At 42.5% G+C, this 24,903-nt stretch overlaps 1 protein-coding gene across 1 annotated transcript; it reads left to right on the forward strand.

Moving 5' to 3' along the window:
- The first annotated feature begins 553 nt into the window (after positions 1-553).
- On the forward strand, positions 554-19,293 carry b4galt3 (UDP-Gal:betaGlcNAc beta 1,4- galactosyltransferase, polypeptide 3). The gene is made up of 8 exons (XM_034087676.2): positions 554-821; positions 1,407-1,490; positions 1,574-2,114; positions 2,683-2,918; positions 15,023-15,213; positions 15,823-15,945; positions 17,308-17,412; positions 18,398-19,293. The coding sequence occupies exons 3-8, from the start codon at positions 1,829-1,831 to the stop codon at positions 18,744-18,746; spliced, it is 1,290 nt and encodes a 429-aa protein (XP_033943567.1). The 5' UTR covers positions 554-821; positions 1,407-1,490; positions 1,574-1,828; the 3' UTR covers positions 18,747-19,293.
- The last annotated feature ends 5,610 nt before the right edge of the window (positions 19,294-24,903 follow it).

The following is a 24,903-nucleotide window of genomic DNA, read 5'->3' on the forward strand; positions in this document are numbered from 1 at the left end:
CTCAGCCGAGGAAATTCGGAGTCTTGACATAATACAACACGGTAACATTATTATGAAGCACATTTTTTATTTGACATACATGGGACTTGTTTCTAAACTTTAAAGAGAGTTAATGAAATGTGTAATGTTGTGGACTGAATAAAGGAAGCCACTATAAACATTCAGATAATTTAACTACATTTTACAAAATGTTGCACACCGAGTGACATCATATAGGCTACAAAGTAAAAATGCATATTTATTATTATAATTCTGATTATTATTCAGCTGATGCTCTATGTTAGATACTTAATGTTTAAACAGCTTGGGTGATATTTGGAAGTTATAGGCCTACTGTAGCCAAATTATGTCGTTTTCTATTGAACAAAAATACATTTTTGCTGTGTAGCCTAGTGGGCGAACCAATTCTATTTTACGGTGATAATCATCATTCATTTTATATGAGCAAATATGTGTAGATTAATCCATGAATCATCATCAGTGATACGATATCATTTTCAAATCTGGCGCTCAGCACGTCACCGCGGAGCCCCTTCTCCCCCTGATGGAAGGATCCGGTGATCAGCCGTCTTTCGGTGAGGCTGCACTTGCCTGTGTTGACACCGGACGGATATGCGGCGATGCTCTTGCGTGTGAACGCGTTTGCAGCGCTTTCTAGGAAGCAGCTACGGAGAGATTTCGCCTCAGATGAGAGATTAGGAGGACGAGCCATCAGCATCCCAGGAAAAGGTTATCTTTTAGTCAATCTGCTCGGTGTCAGCGGCCCATCGCCTGTCAGAGGAAGCCGGGGGTTGGATTTGAAATGTCGCAGGGATATACTGGTGAGTCGGCTGGTGCGCAGAGCTTCGGTGCAACCTATCATTTAATTCATAAGCATCCTTTGTGGCCGACTGGAGAAATAATGCAGACAGTGATCCTGTAGAACAAATGTTATTGTCATATTTGGTGACGTAAATATTGTACGTGAGAGCCTGAACAGGCCTGGCTATATGTTGATAGGCTAATCACCTGTTTTGAAGGCTATCTGCTCTGATAATCATGGCGCTGTATTTGCTCCTCTGTGATCTATTTTTTGAATAGCAAATGGTTTCTTGTTTTCTGTCTCAGGATATTCAACATCAGCTCCAGTAATGAAGCCACAAGGCTTGCTATAGCATGTAATTGTTTGGACAAACAGAGACATGTTATGTTGGATTAATTTCATCTGCAGCTATCAGCGTCCCTTCCGTAGAAGCAACATGGAAATGTCACTGCTGAAAATAAGCCATTCTAATTTAAGAAGCCAACATGACATTTGTTTGTAGCTGCTTGTCATTCTGCAGCTTATAATAGCCCACAGTAGATAACATACTGAGACAAATCTGCTCCTGCATTGTTAATCACTTTTCTCTTCTTTTTTTTTACAGAAAGCTTAAAGATGAAAGGAGGCCGAGGTGGAGTGAGCCCCTCCTGGTCCAGGACAGGTTTTCATTAGACCTTTGTGAAAGCAGGTACCCAGCATATCTTATTGTTATAAAATAATGAACTCATACAATAAATATCATAACATATAGATATTATCTTTCCTTCTCAGGGACGGCTGTGTCCAGGAGGTGATGGAAGTGCAGACTGTGCTTCATCACTACCCATTCCTACAGATGGACACTCACCTCCTGCACACCTGAGCCCACACTCAGTGCTGTCTCCTTCCCCTTCTCTCCTTCTGCCTCCCTTGCTCATCCCACCTCTCCCTCCACATCCTGTTACTTGCTTCCCCCTCCCCACCACTTCTTACAACCCTCCATTCAATTTTCCCCGCGTTTAAATTTCACCCTTCCTCTATGACTTTATGATGGCGTGCTACGGACGCTCTCTGGACTCTCCGTGCACACTAGCCTTGCTGGTGGGCTTCCAGTTTGCCTTTGTTCTCTATTTCTCTCTCGGGGGCTTCAAAGGCTTGGTGTCGGTCCTGGTGCATACCACAGACCCGGAGTTTGATTACTCTCGACCTCACGACGTCTATACCAACCTCAGTCATCTGGGAGTACCGCCTCCCCCGCCTCGCAACTCGGGCACTGGACCCCCTGCCACAGGCCCCCCACTGAGAGACTGCCAGATCCCTTCACCACTGCTTGGTGAGAGAGTGAGAGGTGTTAAATATGTGCTGTTAAATGTAACACGTGTGTACAAAAACATGCACAAGGAAGCAATGTGTGTCATTTTGAGCAGGCAATAAATATTCCGGAAACTCTTGAAAAAAAAACATTTGTTCCTGCAAGCCTCCACAAAACATCAGTTCACAAACATTCACACAACTATAGTATATTCCAAGTCTTATTTGTTCTGTCATAGGCTCTTTACCTCTGAAACACTTACTGTTTAAAATCTTCCGCTTGAACAGTGTATTTCATTTTAGTAAAAATGCATGAGTTTAGAAAGTAGTGAACATAACAAAATAATGAGACTCCGATTATACTGCACAAGTTGTGTGTTTGTAAATAGATGTTTTGATATAGTTTTGTTGTTGTTAAAGGAGACCCTTATTTACTTATATTCACTTTTGAATTCTTCGTTCACCGGGGAGGCATGCAAGTAAAAATGAATGTTTCGTTAAGAATTCAAGGTAACGCGGGATGAGTAACTGATATACAAACTACAATTGTATGGGTCAAGTATTCACACTTATCCTTTCCTCTCCTGCAGTCGGACCTGTGTCTGTCAAGCTTTCCTCTCCTCTGTCTCTGGAGGAGATCAAACAGAGGAACCCGTTAGTGTTGCCAGGCGGACACTATCGGCCACCAGACTGTGAGCCTCGCCACCACACGGCCATAGTGGTGCCGTACCGGAACCGGCAGATCCACCTCCGTGCTCTCCTCTACCATCTCCACCCTTTCCTGCAAAGACAGCAGATCCACTACAGCATCTATATAGTGCAGCAGGTCAGGTTATGCATGCGTTTCTGTTGTTGTGTGTGAATGCTGGTTCCAAAGTTTAGTATCAGTATATTTTTCAGAGTGAATAGGTTGCATCAGAGCCCTAGAGAGATAAGAGTTACGACACTCTTTGATGTCGCCGCCAGCCGGTCACGTGGTTTATGTATGCCGGGATAGTTCCAAACGCACTTCCGTGGCAATGCTTCTCTATGGCAAAAACAGCACAAACATGCTCAAAATAGTCATAGATTAAACCAACGCTGTTATTTTTTAAAGATTGCTTTCATATTTACATGATGTGGTTACACTTTGTATGGATTGGCACTATTTACAAGTTTCGTTATTTAACGATATTTTGAGGGGAAAGTGTGGTAGCACAAGCAGGCTATGTTGATGTCACGTCCGTAGTATAGTTGCGCTGCGCTGTCATGTTCTTCTATGGGACAGACAGACAGCAGCGATTGCGTTATTGAATGGTAAATATATATAAAAAAAAAACACACACACCCAAGTACTTTTTCAGCTGTAATTGCATTATTGCATGCTTTTTATTGACAGTTTTGCATTTGGAGAGGCAGGGTGACAACAGAAAGTAGCCTTGGTAGCCTATTACTTAGATACGTTTTACATTTTTGGAGGGAAACCCTTATGTTCATGTTAGCATGGGTAGCATGATCATGTTAAGACTATGAATATCATTTTACCACAACAGTGGATGAACAATTGATATATGTGTTTGAACAAGAACAACAGGAAAAACAAAGTAAAAGGGACGAACACATGTGTGAACAAGTATTAAGAACAGTGTATGGAAAAAGTGATGTGTGTTAGAACAAAACAAAGTAAAATGAATGAGAAGGAGAACAAAGAGGGTTAGGGTTCAACAGAAAAAGATTAATTCAGCCAAAAAACACAATTTGATTAAAAGTGTAAAACAATCTTCAACACAGACCAAATTAGTGCCCTTGGACAACAAAACATATGGTGGGGCAAAGAAATGATAAATTAAATTGAGACAGAGTGGGAGACTGAAAATGATTACTATGATAAATATTCAAACTATTTACAAAACTATTTACAGAAGCTCCTGTTGAACCATGGTTCAACAGAGCAACAAAAACAGGTTTGTCAATGACGAGGCCACTTTGCCAGGGGGAGGTGATCCAGCGACGAGACAATAAAAAAAAAAGAGAAACTGAAAAAAGCAATTCATATTAGGTTCTGTTGAGGCACTACAGGATATAAAACCTTCCAAGCCATGACCTCTGCCTGAAACCAGGACCACTCAGAGGAGAGTGCAGCACATCAAACTGGAGTCAGGAGTGTGAATAACACATTATTGCTTACCAATACAGTGGCTGAACAATGGACACCAAAAAGTGAAAAACAGAAGCATAATTGTGCGAACAACAATTGTGGGGGGGGGGGGGGCATTTTACAAATATTTACAAACAACTATTTATAAAAAAGCAATACTATTTACAAAAAAGGGTTAGGGTGAGCAACTATTTACAAAAAAGCAATACTACTTACAAAAAAGCAATACAGAACTCTAGGGCATCAGGAGCCTAACCATTTTGAAAAAAACAAAAAGGTTCCTTTGTGAAAGGGACATCCTCTTCATCTGTTTCCTGGGCCCTAAAAAGCAGAGCAAGAATAGGAACAGTGGTGAATAAGGGGAGAGAATACAGTTGGGAGCAGACTGAACAGAGGACATAGCAATATTCATGTTAAAATGTTTGCACAACAAATATTATGGCACTTTCGTTTATATTGCATTTTAATAGATCAGTTGTCATACCATGGTTGGATGTGCAGCATTTGGATGCTCTAATCGATCAGAGAAGGGGTTCTGGATGTATGGCTTCCCTAAGGAAGTAGAGCCAAGGAAGAGATGGATGGCAATGGTCAACAGACAAAACATGTGTCTGACAGAGGACAACAACAGCAGAAAACTCTGTCATGTAAGTAATGTTCACAGAGGTGACATGACTTGTTAACATTTTAAAGGGCATCATATTTCCAAGTGTAGAGAATTATGACTCTTCAATGACATTTGAAGTGTGCAGTGGAAACTGATCAAACCTACCTACCTACAGGTACACTTTGAAGACGACCAATATATTGGCAACAAATCAGGAGGAAATTTGAGGTTGAGGCCAGATGCTGTTCCAACAGTATTTATACATCGGCCTAAACCGAAAAGGAGGACATCCACGTCAAGGAGTATGCCTCCAGCTGTTAATGTCAGGAATGATGACCACACCTATTATGGCATATCAAACATTGGTATGATATATGAAGCTAACAATGTTTCCCATGTTATATAATTCAAGGATAGACTACACTCCTAATGCAACCTTCAGATTATACAGCTTCAAAACTACCAGGGTTCAGGGATTCTCTGAAGACTCATATACCACATGTAGATAATCTACAGATTTCTTCATACTTTAAAGAGCCTGTGACACGGTTTTCCCCCATCATCCAAACCCATCAATTTGAGTACATATTGTCCCCTTGAAAACCGTTACTGAACTGATTTTGGATATTTGTACTTTGATAACCATTAATCTGCCTTCAATGTTGACAATTTTCTGGATCTTCTCGCGGATTCTTCAAGTCCCGCCAAATGATGGGTGACGTCATTGCGGGCACAGCGCTCCAGCTGCACCGTCCAGGATCCCAGCATCTGCATGAAAACCTTTATATATATACAGTCAGATGTAAACGCACGACGGCGCACACAGCAGCAAGCTCAGACAGCGATGACAGGTTAATGTTGAACGTGTCTGAGAGCTCATATGAGGCTGAAGGATCGGTTTATGTTGTATCTGTTAGAAGTTTAGGAATGAGGTGCGTCAATATGGGCGATCATATGGTCATGTAGCCAGTGGTGGGACTGGGACTAAAAATCATCCCGGGACTCTCGACCGGCCCACTTCGGTACCGCTAGTAAATTGTCAACGGGGGGAGTGGGGGATGTCAGGGTGCTGTAGATAGTAAATGTAAATATGTAAATATTTGTGTCACTGCATCCTGGTAAAATACAAATATAATGTATAATGTCTGTGTCTTTGACATTAGCGCTGCTCGCCACCTGTGCCCTGTACTACGAAGCCAGTTCAACAGACCCTAGATATGTTTGAGTAACAAACAAACTAACAACAACAAACTAACAAACGAGATCTCGCTAAGCGGTCCTACGACGCTGGTTATCAACTTGGTAAATCAAGCCAGGGTTTCTCTCTCCAGCTGAGAGCGCGTTCACGTCTAAGACACGAGTGGATCTGACTTTAATTACATTTGTCTCGAGTGTTTCGTCAACATAATGTGTTAAATAATACTTCTGCATACAGTCTGTGACACTGTGAGTGTTGCACGGCCAGATGAGGCTGGAGAAGCTGACTCAGATAAGGAAATATATGATATATTATGATATTATATGATCTGATTGATGATGTAATATGAATGATAAGTGCGACACGTCGGCGTCTTCTCTGCATACGGCAGTTTAAACTGTATTTCCTTTATCCTGTAATATGACTTGAGAGATTTAAACTCCGCACACTGAGTGGATCTCTTTTCTATAGACGCCGGAGGCGGGCAGCGTCAGGTAAAAGAAGTTATTTAGCCTTCCCAAACCTGAGCCTCACGCGCCGCCTATGGGGGATGTGCTGGTGACTTATCCGACCGGCCCATCGGGATTCGTCCCGATGGCCAGTCCGCCACTGCACCCAGCCCACGTAAATTGTCAACGGGGGGGGGGCCTCGCTGCGGGGAAACGGTGGACCTAGTGTCCCGATCGGAGTGGGAATAATAATAATAATAATAATCCGTGCATTTTATCCATTAATTTCCCCAACATTGTGGTAAAAAAAACACGTTTAATCCATGTTGTTGGTGTACTACAACTACAAAAAGCATCGGTTTGTTTTCTCATCAGGAAATGCAGACCGGCTCAAACAAACGATCATTTAATGTATCATATGTTCGCCGAATTGACATGAAAGCACTAATAAATGTAGTTTCATCCACTTGAGTTTACAACCACAAAAATAATTGATTTGTTTTGATATCACATCCGACGGGAGGAAATTCAGCAGCTCTCACTCCCGATTTTTAATCCTAATGTAATCATCATCTTCACCACGATCATTTATGTTTATGTCGCCTAATTGACATGAAAGCACTGACGAATATGAATATACTGTCAACTTCATTAAAACGTTATTAACGTGCCTAATCTCAGTAATTCACCATTTCTACGCATGACAACACACTTTGTCCGTGTTTGGCTCTCGAAGCGTTCCCGCATTGACGTCACTTCCGGCTTCCCCCAAAACTTCAAAATGAGTCAAGGAATTTCCCCGCGATGTTCGAAATTATTGATATTTAACGGAACGGTATCGCTTTTTCTTTTTAAAACTGACGGTTCCAGATTACTAGTAGCCCAATATTTCATTGCACAACAGATGTTGGGATGGTGTCACAGGCTCTTTAACATTGCCAATAGACGAACTTAGATGAATGTCACTATAGGAGTGTAGTGTACCCTTAAATGACGATAGGTGCACATGTAAAGGCAGCATACACATATAACAGCAAGATTGCCTTGTTATTGTTACAGAGATTCAGGGAGATATTGAGGTGGAGTTCCAAGGGAATGAAAGGGACATAACAGACAGAGAGAGTGAGACAGATGTCAGCAGACTGCCAGGGGCCAGTATGTCAGGGGCCGACAATCAAGAGGCCACCTTACCAGAGATCAGTGTGCCAGGAGCCAGTCAGTCAGGGGTCAGCTATGAAGAGGCCAGTTTGCCAGGGTCAGGTGCTCCAGGGACCAGACTGCCAAGGGCCAGTTGTGACCGGGCTCACGTGGAGGAACTAATGAGGCAACTGAGAAGGGAGAGATTACTAAGAAAGAGAGCAGAGAGGGCTCTGGTAAACCAGAAAAGGATTAATTCGGCATTAAAAAAACAACACAATTTGATTAATCTAAAATTTAAAAAAATCTTCAACACAGACCAAATTAGAGCCAGATTACCATCCATCTGATGAGGTTTTCACCCTTGTTCAGAACGTGGAGCAGCTGTTCCGTGTGAGGACGAGCGATTCCCTCATGGAGTCCTCAAATGCAATGTCACAGCTGGAACAAGAAGCCATGTTGCTGGACAGCAACCTTCCCTCATGCCATGACCTGAAGAAAAAAATCCTCTCAACATACATCAGGCTGAGGTTAAGGATTGCATCAAAGTGCATCAGGGCTGAGAGGAAGGATAAACATAAAGGGTATCTTGGCAGCAAGAGTCAGAGTAAGAAGGCAAAGAAGACCCAACAGACCTCTGCACCGAAGGTCATAACATCTAGGCCACTGCCAAACACCTTACTCGTTGCCATCGATGTACTTGGCATCTCCATTCCCGGTCCACCGTCAGCAGCCTCCAGCCTCCTCTTCTTTCAGCAGTCATCACCTGCAGCCGTTGCCAGCACCAGCCTCCTCCAGCAGCAGCACCCTCCAGCACCAGCCTCCTTCAGCAGCAGCACCCTCCAGCAGCAGCACCCTCCTTCAGCAGCAACAGCCTCCAGCAGCAGCACCCTCCTTCAGCAGCAGCACCCTCCTTCAGCAGCAGCACCCTCCAGCAGCAGCACCCTCCTTCAGCAGCAGCACACTCCAGCAGCAGCACCCTCCTTCAGCAGCAACACCCTCCTTCAGCAGCAACAGCCTCCGCCATGGCTGACATGAGGCTGAATAAAAAAAAGTGCTATTTTTTTTTTAAGTGTTTATTTTGTTAAAAATAAACATTTTGGATGCATGACCATGTTTTAGGCTCATCATTCATTCACTGCTGTAGAGTAGCCTATTCAGTAGGCTATTATTTTTTTAAGACTGAATAATACCTTTGAAGAACAATCATTAAACTAGTGTGTATATTACAATACAAAGGAATCTATCCTAGCATGCCATCAAGCATTAAAAAGTAGCGCTAGGCTAGTTGTACAGTACAGATGAGTTAACACGGAACAGTACAAAAAAAAACTAAGTACAGTCAACATGTCACATAATGAAATGTTAGTATATCCCAAAATTCAATGAAATATTAAATGAAATATTTATCACAAACGCCACCTCATTTCTACTAGTGCTAGCAGTTAAGTCATATCATACAGAAAAAGCCGACTGACACGGTCAGGTTCAGCAGATAAAAACCAAAATAACAATAAAAACACATAATCAATCTAAATCCTGTTTGTTAGTTACCCAGCATCATTGATATATATATTCATTACTGAAATCTTACCTTCAAAGCTGACGAAGTTGCGCTAGCTAACTAGCAGATGCCAGAAAAATTGGTTGTAACAACCAAGATAAAATATAGATAATTACGCTGTGCATATACAAATGAAGACCAGTATAAGCATCATAAAGGGCCTCTGATACAATATAGACAGTTGACAATTCAAAAGAGTTCGATATTTCAGCAACTTACCTCTGGAACTAATCGACGCGCCGTAATGTAATCTAATGAGGTCCAACGCCCAAATGACAATATTTGGAACTATTTCGATGTCCATACCCCGGAAGTAGGCGCCGCCATTTTTTACAACGGAGGTCTATGGGAGTGTCGTAACTCTTATCTCTCTAGGGCTCTGGGTTGCATCTTATTAGAGTCTTGTGGTACCTATCTTTATTCAATTAAATTAAAAACCTTTATTTATCCAGGTGAAATCCCATTGAGATCATTGATCTCTTTTTCAAGGGAGACCTGCAGATAGACAGATTTATACATAGGTTTGGTTTAGTTTTGAGATATACACTCCAAATGTGTCTTAAATCTCAAACTCTACATGTATGGCAGCCATTCCATTCCAGTGCCTGTTGAATTCCAACACGGTGAAATGTTTTCAGTAGTTTATAGAATAACATAACAATTTTTTTTTACTCAAACACATACCTATAAATAGTAAAACCAGATAAACTGATAATGCTGCACTGGTCTCTTAGTTTGTCCCAGAGCTGTATGTCTCTAATATTCCCTATAGACAATGGATACAAATTGAATTTATTTTAGGGTGCTTCTTGTGTTTCTTTCAAAAATGTCAAAAGGCCCACTGTGTCTGCGAGGACGAAAACGGCTAAACGCATAGGATTAACGCAAACGCAAAAAAGCTTCCGTCCACACGCAATATTCACCGGATAGTGTCTGTCCACACGAGACCGCTCCGTTTAGCTCCAACCGCTGGAGAAGCTGCAGTACATATGCAGGAACCTGTACGTGGCGCTGTAACTTCCTCCACAAAAGCAGCGAAGAAGCATGGTTGTCATGGTTGCCCTTCTGTTTATTCTCCGCGGTGGGGGCCGAGGGAACCGGGCAGAGTTTTTTGCCAGTCAACGTGTATTAAAGTTTAAATCTTCCGGACAAAATTATAAAAGTGCCGGTCAAAGGTCTTCTTTGTTATTTATTGAGCTTTAAAACAAATGAATAACGACTCTATATAATATTATAATAAAATACATGGAGCCTCTCTTTATCCTCCCTCTCTTCGGACAGCGTCAGTGTCTGTTTCATGCAGCAGCTGATCCAGTAATGAGTGACCTGGCCGACAGTAAAAATAAACATATTTATAACTAGTTTAGGTAGTTTGAGAGGTGTCTCCGTCCTGTCAGAATAGACTTCACTCGTGTTTATGTCAATATCGAGAGAAAGATAAATAATCTGAATTCAGTGTGCAGTTTACTTTGACGCGGGGGTGAGCAGCAGAGGTGGGGAGAGGCGGGGCTATTGCCTCATCATTATCAGAAAATGATCGTATAGGGCGTACACACGGAGCCGTTGGACCCCCCAGAGCGTTGCGTATGCTGTTCTATCCACCTTGGGACCCGTTATCGTTTCCGCAGTCGTTTAGTGCCGTATTCGGTCGTCCTCGTATGGCCGAACGGTCTATATGACACTAAACAGTAACGCAAACGACCGTTTTCGTCCTCGTGTGGCCGGGGCCTCAGGTGTCCTGGTTACTTTGGATAATTCATTGTTAAGAAAAATAACAGCTTTTCCCTGAAGCTACTCCTATTTAAGAAACACTGAATCTCACAGGCAGGTGTCTTTAAACCTTAGCAAAATAAAAGCAAAAGGATGTGCATGGCTAGATATATATTTTTGTATGTCGGATTGACTGAAAATCCGAAATAATATTGTTACAAACAAAGGACATTTAGGTGTATTTCGTTTCTGAGGTTTCACTGTAGATAAACTGTAACCATAGCAGCACAGTGTGAGATTATTTACTCACACAATGTGTTCTCTCATTACATTGCATTTAGCTGATGCTTTTATCCAAAGCGACTTACAATAAGTGCGTTCGATCAACAAAATACAAACTTGAAGAAAACAGAATCATATAAGTACATCAGGCTTCATAGAGAAAAAACATTTCAAGTGCTACTCAACTGGCTTTAGATAAGCCAGCCCTTTATTAGTATACAAGTGCTTTGTTAATAGTTCTATCGCTCGAAGTGGAGTCGAAAGAGATGAGTTTTCAGTCTGCGCCGGAAGGTGTGTAAGCCATCTGCTGTCCTGATGTCAATGGGGAGCTCATTCCACCATTTTGGAGCCAGGATAGCAAACCCACGTGTTTTTGCTGATGGGAACTTGGGTCCCCTTCGCAGCGATGGTGCAGCGAGCCGTTTGGTTGATGCAGAGCGGAGTGCATATGCTGGGGTGTACGGTTTAACCATGTCCTGGATGTAGGAAGGGCCAGATCCATTCGCAGCATGGTACGCAAGTACCATTGTCTTGAAGTGGATTCTAGCAGTTATCGGAAGCCAGTGAAGGCAGCGGAGGAGCGGCGTGGTGTGGGAGAATTTAGGAAGGTTGAAGACCAGGCGAGCAGCTGCATTCTGGATGAGCTGCAGAGGTCGGATGGCAGATGCAGGTAGACCAGCCAGGAGGGAGTTGCGGTAGTCTAGGCGTGAGATGACGAGAGCCTGGACCAGAACCTGCGTCGCTTTCTGGGTCAGCTGGGGACGCATCCTCCTGATGTTGTAAAGCGTGTATCTGCAGCAGCGGGTTGTAGCAGCGATGTTTGCAGTGAAGGACAGGTTGTTATCTAGGGTCACACCCAGATTCCTTGCAGTGTGAGTTGGGGAAACAACAGAGGTGCCGATGTTGATTGTTAGGTCAAGAGTGGGACAATCTTTTCCCGGAAGGAAAAGCAGTTCAGTCTTGTCAAGGTTGAGCTTGAGGTGATGATCAGACATCCACTGAGAGATGTCAGCTAGACAAGCAGAGATGCGTGCGACGGCCTGGGTCTCTGAGCGGGGAAAGGACAGAATTAATTGGGTGTCGTCAGCGTAGCAGTGGTATGAAAAACCATGCGGGCTAATGACTGATCCGAGCGAGTTTGTGTACAAGGAGAAGAGGAGGGGACCAAGAACAGAGCCCTGAGGGACCCCTGTAGTTAATTGACAAGGGTCGGACTCGGACCCTCTCCAAGTAACCCTGTAGGTACGGTCTTTGAGGTATGAGGTGAGGAGGGAAAGTGCAGAGCCTGAAACTCCAAGTTCTTGAAGAGTGTGAAGGAGGATCTGATGGTTCACCGTGTCGAATGCAGCAGACAGGTCCAAAAGGATGATGACAGAGGAGAGGGAGGCTGCTTTAGCAGTGTGCAGTTCCTCAGTGACAGCAAGGAGGGCAGTTTCTGTGGAGTGACCTGCCTTGAAACCAGACTGGTGCGGATCCAGAAGGTTGTTCTGATGGAGATAGCAGGAGAGTTGTCTAAAGACAGCGCGTTCAAGTGTTTTAGACAGGAACGGGAGGAGAGAGACAGGCCTGTAGTTTATAACATCTGACGGGTTGAGAGTGGGTTTCTTTAGGAGAGGGTTTACTCTTGCCTCCTTGAGACTGTTTGGAAAGTGACCAGAGAAGTGTTGATGAAATGGGTGAGAAACGGTAGAATATCAGGAGCGATAGTCTGAAGGAGGTTTGAAGGGATAGGGTCCAGAGGACAGGTGGTAGGGCGGGCAGAGGTAATGAGGGTAAGAACCTCACTTGGAGAGAGGGGAAAAGGAGGTCAGTGTGTGGGTGAAAGGAGGGTCTGGTGACCCAGCGGTGAGTAGAGGTGAGTCAGAAAAAGAAGAGCGAATATCATCAACCTTTTTTCAAAGTGGTTAACAAAGTCGCTTGACAGAAGGGAGGAGGGGGAAGGGGCTTTGGGGGGGGTCCAGGCGGGAGGAGAAGATGGAAAATAGTTTTTTGGGATTGGAATAGGAAGATTGGATCTTATCTTGAAAGAAAGTGCTTTTTGCCTGAGAGATCGAAGCAGAGAAAGAGGAGAGGAGAGCCTGATAGGTTAGGAGGTCGTCACGGTGTTTGGATTTCCACCATTTCCGCTCTGCTGCCCGAAGGACGGTTCTATTAGCACGCAGTGCATCATTTAGCCAGGGAGCAGGAGGGGACTGACGAGCCTGCCGAGATGTGAGAGGACAGAGAGAGTCCAGAGAGGATGAGAGAGTAGAGAGGAGAGTTTCTGCAGCAGAGTTTAGAAGCAGGAGTTGGAACGAGTCAGAGGAAGGGAGGGCTGAGAGCACCGATGAGGCAAAGGTAGAGGGGGAGAGGGAACGAAGGTTACGGCGGACAGGTGCAGGATGAGAAGAGATTAGTTTGTTATGTTTGGAAAGGGGTAGAGAGAATGAAATGAAGAAGTGATCGGATGAGTGGAGCGGGTTTACAGAGAGGTTAGAAGTAGCGCAGTTCCTTGAGAATATGAGATCAAGGACATTGCCAGCTTTATGAGTTGGTGGGGACGGAGACAGTGAGAAAGCAAAGGCGGTTAACAGAGATGTTAGTTCGTCTATCTTCCCTGTCTGGAGGTTGAAGTGTCCGAAAAGTACAGCGGGAGGACCAGTTTCAGAGATGTGTGAGAGGAGATTATCAAATTCCTCCAAGAAGTCCCCCAAGACCCCTGGTGGACGGTAGAGAACAACAATGGTTAATTGTATAGGATGGGTTACTGTGACGGCATGGAATTCAAAGGTGGAAGGAGTGAAGTTAGGTAGCTTGAAGAGGGAAAAGCTCCATTTGGGAGAGAGCAGGAGACCAGTGCCACCTCCTCTGCCAGTGGGTCTGGGTGTATGGGAGAAGGAATATGCTGTGGAGAGAGCTGCTGGGGTGGATGTGTTGGATGGAGTAATCCACGTCTCAGTGAGAGCAAGGAAATCCAGAGACTGCAGGGAAGCGTAGCCAGAGATGAAGTCAGCCTTAGGAACAGCTGACTGGCAGTTCTACAGGCCGCCTGAAACTAGATGTTGGATCTCAGTGGAGCATGTGGGATAGACGAGAGCAGGCCGGTTATATCGATTACGAGATACACGGGGCCAGTGATAATTGCGAGAAGACAGGAATGGAGAAAATACACATGATTATAGCATGAGGGGCTAAACAACCAAATAAAATAAAACACCAGCGACACTTAGCTCAATCAAAGTAGAATTTGCCTCCTCGTGACTCCCGCAGGACTCTAATGTCTTTGCCAGTTTTAGCCTGTCTGACGCTCCAGGAAAGTGCTACCTAAAATGGACACCTGATTGCTGAGTTCTCACAGCTGTGGGGCCACGTCCCTTTAATTAGTTCACTCTCTGCAGCTAGTGGCCCTCAAAAGGAAATCTAGACTGGCTTCCTCCTGACTTGTTATTGTCTTTAAGTCAATTACATTAAACCCTAAGTTATAAAGTTATGAGTTTAACCCTTAATACAGTTACACCTACTCAATAAAGCTCTTAGTATTCTACAAATGTTTAAATCAAAGTTAACCCTAGCAGTCAGTTAGTTCAGTTTTAAGGTTTTCAGTCAAATTACTTGTCCCAAGTTTCTGCCGGACAGATACTGTAGCGGTTTTGAGATTTAAAATCACAATTTCAGTCAGATCAACTACAGAGCATTGATACAGAGTACACACACTGAAACAGAGAAGTTTAAAAACAGAATGTTACTCACACAATTCTAGAAGTCTCCAGTTGCTTTCCTGTCAAAATCGAGTTGCACACTCATCCTGTATTTGTTTTAGACTTATTCATTTATTTGTCGCTGTGTCTCTCCCTCTGTCTGCTTCAGTGGGGGAACAGTACTTTTAACCGAGCCAAGCTGCTGAATGTTGGGGTGCGAGAGGCGCTCAGAGATGAAGACTGGAGCTGCATCTTCCTGCACGATGTCGACCTGCTGCCCGAAAACGACCACAACACCTACACCTGCCACAAACAGTTCCCGACACACCTCTCTGTGGCCATGGACAAGTTCAGATACAGGTAGCAGCAGCACAGTGTGTGTGGATGGACTTTAATATTAAAGGTCACCTATTATGCAAAATCCACTTTTTCATGTATTTTATGCTAGAAAAAAACATGTAAAGAGATTCTGAAAGTTTCAGGAAAAATGATTTGCTCACTTTTTGTCCTGATCCATTTATATAAAAACCTATCTGAAAATGAGCTGATCAGATTTTGGCCACTTTATGATGTCATAAGGATTTTTTGGCTTGTGTAACCATTAGCCAATCACCAACCAAGGTAACCCCCACCCCTCCCACCTTATCACCTGAATCTCCTCCTAGAGCACCATTGTGTTTTTTTTAACCAAATATCTCTCAGAGGGGCGTGGGGAGGGGCTCCTTATTTTCATTTAAAGTAACAGACAGAGAATCAGCACTTTTGAAACAGGCCTGAAACAGAGGGGATTATGGGATGCTACAATGCATGATCTGTTTGGTATTTCGAGGCAAACACTTCAGAGACATGTTTTTTATATATCCGACACCTATAATATATTGATGAAAAAGAGAATAATAGGAGACCTTTAATGTTTTGTGCAGAAATAGTCATTTTTAAGATTGTTCATTGGTAATGTGACCCTCCCAGGCTGCCGTACACACAGTATTTTGGTGGAGTGTCAGCGGTGACCCCAGACCAGTACATGAAGATGAACGGCTTCCCGAACCAGTACTGGGGCTGGGGCGGAGAGGACGATGACATTGCTGCCAGGTAAGGAGGGTGGAGATGTCCACATCCTGCATGGTGACAACACTAAACTGCATGTTGACATGTGAGATGTGCACGGGGGTTTAGCTTCAGAAATACACGCGCAGCTATTTCATCTCCTTCGCTTCTTATATTTACTTTGCTTAACTCATTCTGTTGTTTCTCATGTTTACAGTTTATGTACCACATGTTTTCCTTTTCTTTGACTTTTCTTTATGTGTCCTAACATCGTCTTTCATCTTCACGTCCCCTCCCACTGCTGTGGCTTTGCTGTGTGTCTCTTGGAGTGGGCTCAGTGAGTATGTTTGCATGGACTAGCTCACAGATTTGGGCGGGGCTGCATACTTTAAGAGTTTTTTAGGCAGTTTTTATCTCATTTCTATGCTGCGGTCCCCTCTCTTCACTCTCTGGCTCTTCTACCATTTGCTACTCTGTTTTGAGAGTCATTCAATGAAACAAGGAAACAACATTTATAAAGCTTGCACTAATTATTACATGAAACAAAACTTGTACATTTATCCCATACCTGTTGTAAAACATTGCCTTTTGTGCATGCTGTTTGCAACTTAAACAACATTAGTCACCCCATGTTTTCATTGACTTAGATAACTGTGGTGTACACAAGAACCAGAGATGGGAAAAGGGAACCACAGTGTTTTCCCCGCCTTTTGGCCATAAAAGTATGTTTTCCTAATACATCACCCACAATTCTAAGTTTATTTTCTTAATTTTTACTGCTTTTAAGTGTATCCCTTAGAGCAGTGGTTCCCAACCTGGGTGTCACAGTTGCTCCGATCAGATCGGTCTCCTCCATTTTGTAGATTATTTACAATTTTTGAATCCACATAAACACATCGGCAAAATCCGGCTTACTTTGAGCATGTGTTGTAAACAGTTTAATCCCTTTGTGAATTGTTTCCACTTCCGCGCCGTCCTTTAATTTCTTCATACTGCGGGAATCCAAATGAATGAATCCCGAGTCCAATAACCATCAAAGTCACTCCAATAGTGCTCCTTAATTACGCTTTCATCCTCCTTTAACAAAATACTTCACATTCATCTAGTTTGTGACAGTAGTAGCATTTTTGAGACTTTTAAACTTTAATTACCGCAGTTGTGTGTGTGGGGGGGGGGGGGGGGGCGCAACTTCCAACAGGAGTCATTTGGGGGGGCTCTTGGGAAAAAAGGTTGGGAACCACTGCCTTAGAGGCTAGAGTTACTAAGGTTGAGTATTGCTTTGTATTATAGATCATATCATAAATAGTAAGGTGCCAGGCTTTGTTGATATTATCCAGACACAGTTTCTATGCCTTTGAAGGGGAATCTTGTGTTCCTGTTGACTCTTGTTTTGTGCTGCCGATCCAGAGTTCGTCTGTCAGGCATGAAGATCATGCGCCCTCCAGTGGCCATTGGTCATTACAAGATGATCAAGCATAAAGGAGATCGGGGCAATGAACAAAACCCACGCAGGTACATATGCATGCACACACACACACACACACACACACACACACACACACACACACACACACACACACACACACACACACACACACACACACACACACACACACACACACACACACACACACACACACACACACACACACACACACACACACACACACACACACACACACACACACACACACACACACACACACACACACACACACACACACACACACACACACACACACACACACACACACACACACACACACACACACACAATGTAAAGATATTGACATATTATATGTATTATAATTATTTGGTCAACTTCTTTTTGGTCAAAACTTTTACAATAATGTTTTTTCTTTCCTCGGGCAGCATGCTTATTTGTTTTCAGATAAATGTTATATCCCACCATGCTTAAAAAAGATGAACTATATAATTAAACAATCTTCAACATCATTTGTAATCCAAATCCTTGATATAAGAACAAATACTATATTGCCCACACTTTTGGGGAGACATTTTTATGTAGTATTGTTGATTGTTGGTTTTTGACTTAATGGGAATTACGCTTGCAGTTACAATTAGATCAGGTCACTTTCATGTCAGTCCATTAAATATGAAGCTAGAAACCGTTAGCTTAATTTAGCAATAAGACTGAAAACAGATGGAGACAGCTAGCCTGCCTCGGTCCAAAGGTAACAAAATGAGCTAACCAGCACTTCTAGAATTCAATAGTTAACACATTATATCTCTTCTGTTTAATTGCAATAGAAACAGACTTTTGTTTAAAAGCCAGGCTGGCTGTTTTCCCCTGCCTCCAGTCTTCATGCTAGTTAACCATTTCCTGGCTGCAGTTTCATTTAGCACACAGACATGAGAGTGGTATCGACCTCCTCATGTTATTATATGCAACTTAACATAATTCCCATTATGTAAAACTATTCCTTTAAAGTTTGCCCCTGAAACACAACCTGTGGTACTTTGTTTATCTTTCTAGATTTGACCTTCTGAAAAGGACCAGACTCAACTGGCGCTCTGACGGCCTCAACTCTCTGACCTACGAGCTCCTTTCCAGAGAGCTGGAGCCTCTCTACACCAATCTCACCGTGGACATTGGAGAAGACCCCCGCGTGCCCCCGGGGAAAGCACCCATCCCTGTGAAAACAACAACTTCCATTCATCAAAATAGCAATAGCAATTCTGGGGACGCAGCCAAACAGGAGAAGAGGCAAGAGAGCAAAGGGGCAAACGTGACTGTGGCCAAACCTGCTGCTGAGAAAACACAATCTGCCAAGTCAAAGGCGGCAAATCAAACATCAGTAGGGCAGACAGGTGTGGTGAAATAGGATGAGGTGTATAAGAAATGGTCTGCATCACATCTGTAGCATAAAGTGGCTTCTTGCTTGATTTTGATCTGAAAAACAAAAAGCAGTGTAGATCTGTTCTGTTGTGGGACAAGAGGAAACCAGCTTTCTGTACTCAGTGCAGGTTAGGGATAGTTGTAAAAGGATCAAATGAAAAAGCCCCTGTTTTTTCTTCAGGGGTGCCTTTAAGAACACGCCCGAGTCACCTCTCGGTTTATCATCCACTGAATGTTACTCTGGCTATCGTGAATGACACACACCTGTGGCTCATGACTTATATGCGGCCAGGAGACAAATGGTGAATAACTCATCTTACCCATGTAGAGGTCCAAAACAAACTAAATGAAAATGAGACAGCAACTATATCAATCTCTGCTTTTTTCCAGACATTGCAAGTCGTAAGCAACCCATCTGCTGCCAGCAGCTTCACCCAGTTTGCTCCTGAAAAACTGCTGCTGTCAGTGCACTCCACACACTGGTGGGTTTGTGTTTCTGTGCCTTCTCTCTTTTATGCGCGTTTTATAGACTGGTATAGTTGCTTCTAGACACTGACCTGGAGTTAATTTGACCTTTCCTGCCCTACAGGAAAATGTAAGACAGCAGGGAGGCTAAAGCTGATCCTAGATCGGGACAAACGATTTGTTCCAGGACTGCCGTTTTATATTTGTGTGCATAGATCAAGCGCTGACAAACTCCATAATTATCAGACAATTCTAGAGTTTATATTTATACAGAGAGACTTTATTATTTGTTTACCGATTTGTTTTCCTTACAGTCTGGTGCCTCTCTCTCTCTCTGACATTTAGTTTATAGACAATCAAATCATATGGCAAGATAACTCTGTATCTAACCACACAACATAGTGAGGAAATATTATCATGACTATCTGTACACCTGTCAGATAAACATAGACTTGGCATGATAGTTGTTGTCTAGTTTGACTATACTCTTGATACATGGATAGACCTGTGCTTCTGATATTACCTGTAATTTTTATTATTTTTATTATAGATTAGTCAAGTTTGGAAAAAAAGCAAACTTGCAGACAATACTCTAGGCAGGAGACTACACATTTGCCAGTTTCAGATTGTATTTTATTAATAAAAAAAGGTAATAGTTACAATAAAGCACTGTGTATAGATGTAGGTCAGCCCTAAACCGGAAGGCGTGATGTCTTCGCAGAGGGTCTCAGTATATTATGAAAGACCCTGGTGCTTTTAAAAGCTATAAATGAGTGTCCGTCTTTATTCATTTGAGTGAAGCGAGTGAAGCTTTTGTATCTGGAAGGAAAGGAGACGAGGAAGAGGGAAACATGTATGAAATGAAATATTTCATAATTATATTCTGAGGGCTGACAAATTAGGACATGCATGTAGGTAATTTATGTTGGCAGATCATTATCATCTACTTTTTATATCTCAGATATTCACCCCCCCCATAATATTCATATGGAATGTATTATTGAGTTTAGCTTTAGTGAAGGGAGAGCTAAGTCTGTGGATGTGGACTTAGATCTGATCACTCATAGGAATTGTCTTGCTGCTATTAGACAGGGGAAATGGTTACCTGTATGATTAATCAGCTTGAAAAATGACATATTGTGATACTAATGTTCTGGTGTGGAGTTGTGTTTTATCATAGTTGCAAGTAATGTATTACTACTTCTAATTTGAATGTATTTTATTCATCTATTAAGTCACTGATAGAGATTAATGCACAAACGTGTTTGTGTATCTGTTTTAGTGTTTGAAACACCCCATTACATTGTAGATCTGATTATTTATCCCTTTTAACAATGTCTCCACGTCTTTTATGTTAACATAGTGCCTCATACAATTAGTCCATGTTACTGAAGGGCTGAAGGCATACTGCTGGGTTATGTGTTATGCCCTCCAGTGGCACAACATTGCATAGCGCCCACCAAATGGAACCAAGAACTGAATGAAACTGCAGTGTTGTGACATGAATGTTAATCATTAATGTTTGCCATTCACAGGTTTCAGCCAATCAAATCTTTGCATTGCTCTGTGTGGGGGGGTTTCTCGTGTGCGTAGTATCACATGATTGATCCTTAAAGGAGTAGAGCAACTCTCTGATTGCACTGGCTTACACAACCAAAATCTACATGTTTATGAATGGATATAGTTTTATAGAGGAAATCTATCTAGTTTAGGATAACATGATACTGTAGGGTTTTACAAACCAATACAATGAGAGATAAGGCCTGATTTGTAAGCTTTATATACATAATAGTTTAGTTGCATATCAATAGATAATATATTCTCCATGTTTCATATTGCCTGGGACAATGCCTGTATGACATGAAGCAGCGACACACTGAAAGCTTTTAAGGACGTAATGTTATCTCAGCAGAATAATCAGCATACTGCGTGCTTATCTGGAGATTGTTCTATATTTAATAAATTGGCTAGTTTTTATAAAGATTGTTTTCGCATAAGTGTTGGAAATCTATACTGTGTAGTTATATGCAAGTTCAGTAAAGAGCATTGGGAGTTCATTACACGTTTTTTTTTAAAGAGTTCATTTGATCACAAGGTCATTCCCTCATTAGACACATGTTTGAGAAGTGTAATTACAGAGAACCGTCTGATGGGATGTTTTAGTATTCATGGCAAATGAGACGTGGTTAATACACCACATTACTTATGATTTGCATCATGCAATGATACTTGTCGTCATCTTAAAGGTGGGGTAGGTAAGTTTGAGTAAGTAATTTTTTTTATGGATTTTTTGTCAAAGCACTTAAGATATTCATTCCTATCGGGATGTTAAGAGCATTCCATGGAATATAACAAAAAGTGTATCTCGAGCCGGTTTCTGAAACGTACCTACCCCACCTTTAAGTTGCCTTATTTACTGACCTTGTCTTGAAGACGAAAGTGTGTGTGTGTGTGTGTGTGTGTGTGTGTGTGTGTGTGTGTGTGTGTGTGTGTGTGCTTGTGTAATGAGCAAGGTCATACAAAAGGCAACCAAAGCAGTGATTTATGATGGACAGTGTTGTGACAGAAAGCAAATATGTATACCAATAAAAACACATAATCAAAAAATGTGTTTCTCCCCATATTTTGTTACTGAATCTATTTATGCGACGTGGGATTACACACACTTAAATACACACTACATTATAAATACACAGAGTGATGCACTTATCCTCCCACAACACTCAATGATACGCTCTTCACGAATACAGATGTTACTATTTTGATGAATGCCTCCACAGCTTTAGCAGAGATCATAGTCAGGCTTGTTGGTAGATTAGAGTTCATATACTTATCATCAACACATAGAAAACTGCACTAACCTGTTACATCACCCTGTATATTGCGGGCCCCTGTGTCAAACAGCATGTGGGCATAAAGAGCAGGATTAAAAAGTTGCATATGAGATCATACCTATAAATAGACACTAACCTCCAGCTCTCTACGTTCGATCTGTTTCATAATCTAAAAAGCTCCATGAGTCATGGATACAGAGTAAAACACAAAACTGTGGACAAAAGAGCACTTTACAATCAATCCCAATGCAAGTACTACAAGCTTCCGGAAGGTAGTACACTGTTGGCACTGCTGGTCTTTTATACTTGATATTAACAGTTTTACAGATATTTTGTTTGCCTGTGATCAGGCCCGCCTTAACCTGCCATCAGGCCCTCGGGCCCCCTATTTAAACAACAAATGAAAGTCATTTATAGGCTCGGCAGGCTCTGTGATCGCACTTCTCCACTCTGCTCTACGCGCGCCTGGTCCTCTCCTCCAGGTGAGTGACGTATCGGGCCTCCCTCATGTATTTGTCCGGTTGCCGTTGGCTCCCCTCCACGTAGCAAGTCCTCGTCGTCCTCTCCATCTCCTCCAACAGATAATGTCCCTCCTGTCTGTTTTTCCTCTCCCGCTACTCCATCGCTATCAGAACCAGACGGCCTACTGGGCTCCGAGGCCCCGCGGCCGGCACCGCTACTGCTCGGACAGAATCATCTGTCCTTCCTCCTGATCCTGGCCTACAGGTTTAAAATAACCTGTAAGCTTCGGCATTTTTTGTAATAGCTGCTTGTCTCGAAACTCCTTTTCCCTCAACAATTTCCTTTCCCGAGCGCCACTCTCAAACTTTTTCTTCTCAAACTTTTTCTCCTAAACAACCTTCATCTGTCACTCAATCACTCGCAATTTGAATAAGTCACATGTGAAACATATTCTCATTCTGATTGGCTGTGAAGTGGTGCCCACTGACTGTTTCGGAGTCATCTCTGGAATCCATCGATCTGATTGATTAGCGGAGCAAATTATCAAAATACTACGGAGGGAAGATATTTTCGTTTGGATTACTGGTCTGGGGGAAGCTCGCGAGCGTGTGTGTGTACGTGTGTGTGTTTGTGTATTTTTGCGTTTGTGTGTATTGTGTTTGTTTCCCGGGGAAAACACTCACGAGAAACACAGGTTGTTGTTATGCCTGCTGTGACGTCAAGTTACTCCGTTCTCCGCTTGTAATTATGCCGTTACAAGCTTCAACGTTGTATTTATCATCTGAATTTGCCGAAACAATTTTAATATTCTGAAAGCCAAGACTTTGTTTATTTGAAACCAGATGAAAACAAACTGTAACGGACCCTGCCGTGTTATTACTATACGCCTTACATTCATAATGTCAGCTGGAGGGAGGGGGAGTGAGTGGCGAGTGAGAGCTGTCATCTTCCCTTTACAAGCTTCAAAAATTTATTTATCGTGTGATTTTGGAAATAAAAGTTTCATATTCTGAAAGCCAAGAATTTGTTTATTTAAATGTTTTTTTAAAAACATCCGAATAAAAAACTTTTTTTTTTTTAAATTACATTTTTTTAAAAAACTTTTTTATTGGCTCATGATAGGCCCCTGATCTCCGTAGGCCCCTGGGCTTCAGCCCAGGTCAGCCCGTGCATTAAGGCGGCCCTGCCTGTGATAGCTGGTGCGCATCACCCACACAAAGGTGAAGAAAAACACCCACACTGGCACTCTAATTATGTAAAAATAACAAAACAGTCAAATACAGGATGTCCATGTTTGTTATATTGTGCTTTTATTTTCGCATCTCTTACTAATCAATCGCTCTTTAAGGGTGTTTTCATGGAGTGCACACCTGAGAATGCAGCCACACGACTCCAGCTGATGCCAATGACCTCGTTAGACTGAACCAAGTAGTCAAGGAAGCGAGGGGGTAGAAGGGGTTTGTTTGTTAAACTGGCTTTGGTTTGGCATATCTTAAGTTTGTATTCTGTATTAGGCAATATTCCTTTGTATTTTATGGGAATATGAGTAAGGTTACATTAATATATTGATTGAATGTATTGTGGGAATGTGCCCTTCCCTGTGTAATGGTGCTGGTAGAGGCCATAGTATATGCCAGGTGGGAAAGCAGTGTATATCATTAGAGAAAGGTGCTGCTGCTGGAATTAGCTGCACCTGTGAAACAGTGTTTGTTGTCCATCAGCCTGCTACATGTTGGTGAGAGTGTGGAACTTTTTGTAAATTGTGTAAGATCCTAAGTGAAAATCTGAACTCTGGGAAAAATCCCTGCCTGACGGTTAAAGTTCAAGATAGTCTATCACAGCAGCTTATTGTATGATTATTTATCAACCCAACTTTTATTTGCAGATGAAAGTTAGCCTCTATGACTACATCTGGCACATTAACATGAAGTGCTCATGTTGATTAATGTCCCTTCTTAAATAAATAAGAGTAAACTCAACTTAAAATGACCAACTGTGTATAAAAAAATGTATAGTACCATATCAACAACAATATATTGAGACACTATCTATAAAAAACACCCATTATGGATAGAAGTCTATATGTAATGTTGGATCTAATGTTATAAGACATCATGGCATAATATCATCCTCTAAATTCGTCACACCTGGAAGTTTTTCTGCGGGACGTTTTGTAATGCTGTCACTCTGTAATGGCAGCAGGGACAGCCTAGTTTGCACTTTCACTCCAGGAGACTGACACACTGGCCTGATGGAGTGACGGTGGCAAGCAGACGCAGAGGGCTGAGACAGCCTTTAGTCACCTCCTGTTACTGTATGGCCTACGAGACACGTTCAACCTCTCACGCTCAGCATTACACTCCCACAAACACATGCAAACAG

Source organism: Pseudochaenichthys georgianus, chromosome 7, assembly GCF_902827115.2.
Source record: "Pseudochaenichthys georgianus chromosome 7, fPseGeo1.2, whole genome shotgun sequence".
NCBI lineage: Eukaryota > Metazoa > Chordata > Actinopteri > Perciformes > Channichthyidae > Pseudochaenichthys > Pseudochaenichthys georgianus.

Coding starts and splice junctions, on each gene's coding strand:
- b4galt3 (XM_034087676.2), top strand. CDS start 1,829: ATGATGGCGTGCTACGGACGCTCTCTGGACTCTCCGTGCACACTAGCC. Junction 15,946..17,307: donor GACGATGACATTGCTGCCAG/GTAAGGAGGGTG, acceptor CTGCCGATCCAG/AGTTCGTCTGTCAGGCATGA. Junction 17,413..18,397: donor AATGAACAAAACCCACGCAG/GTACATATGCAT, acceptor TTATCTTTCTAG/ATTTGACCTTCTGAAAAGGA.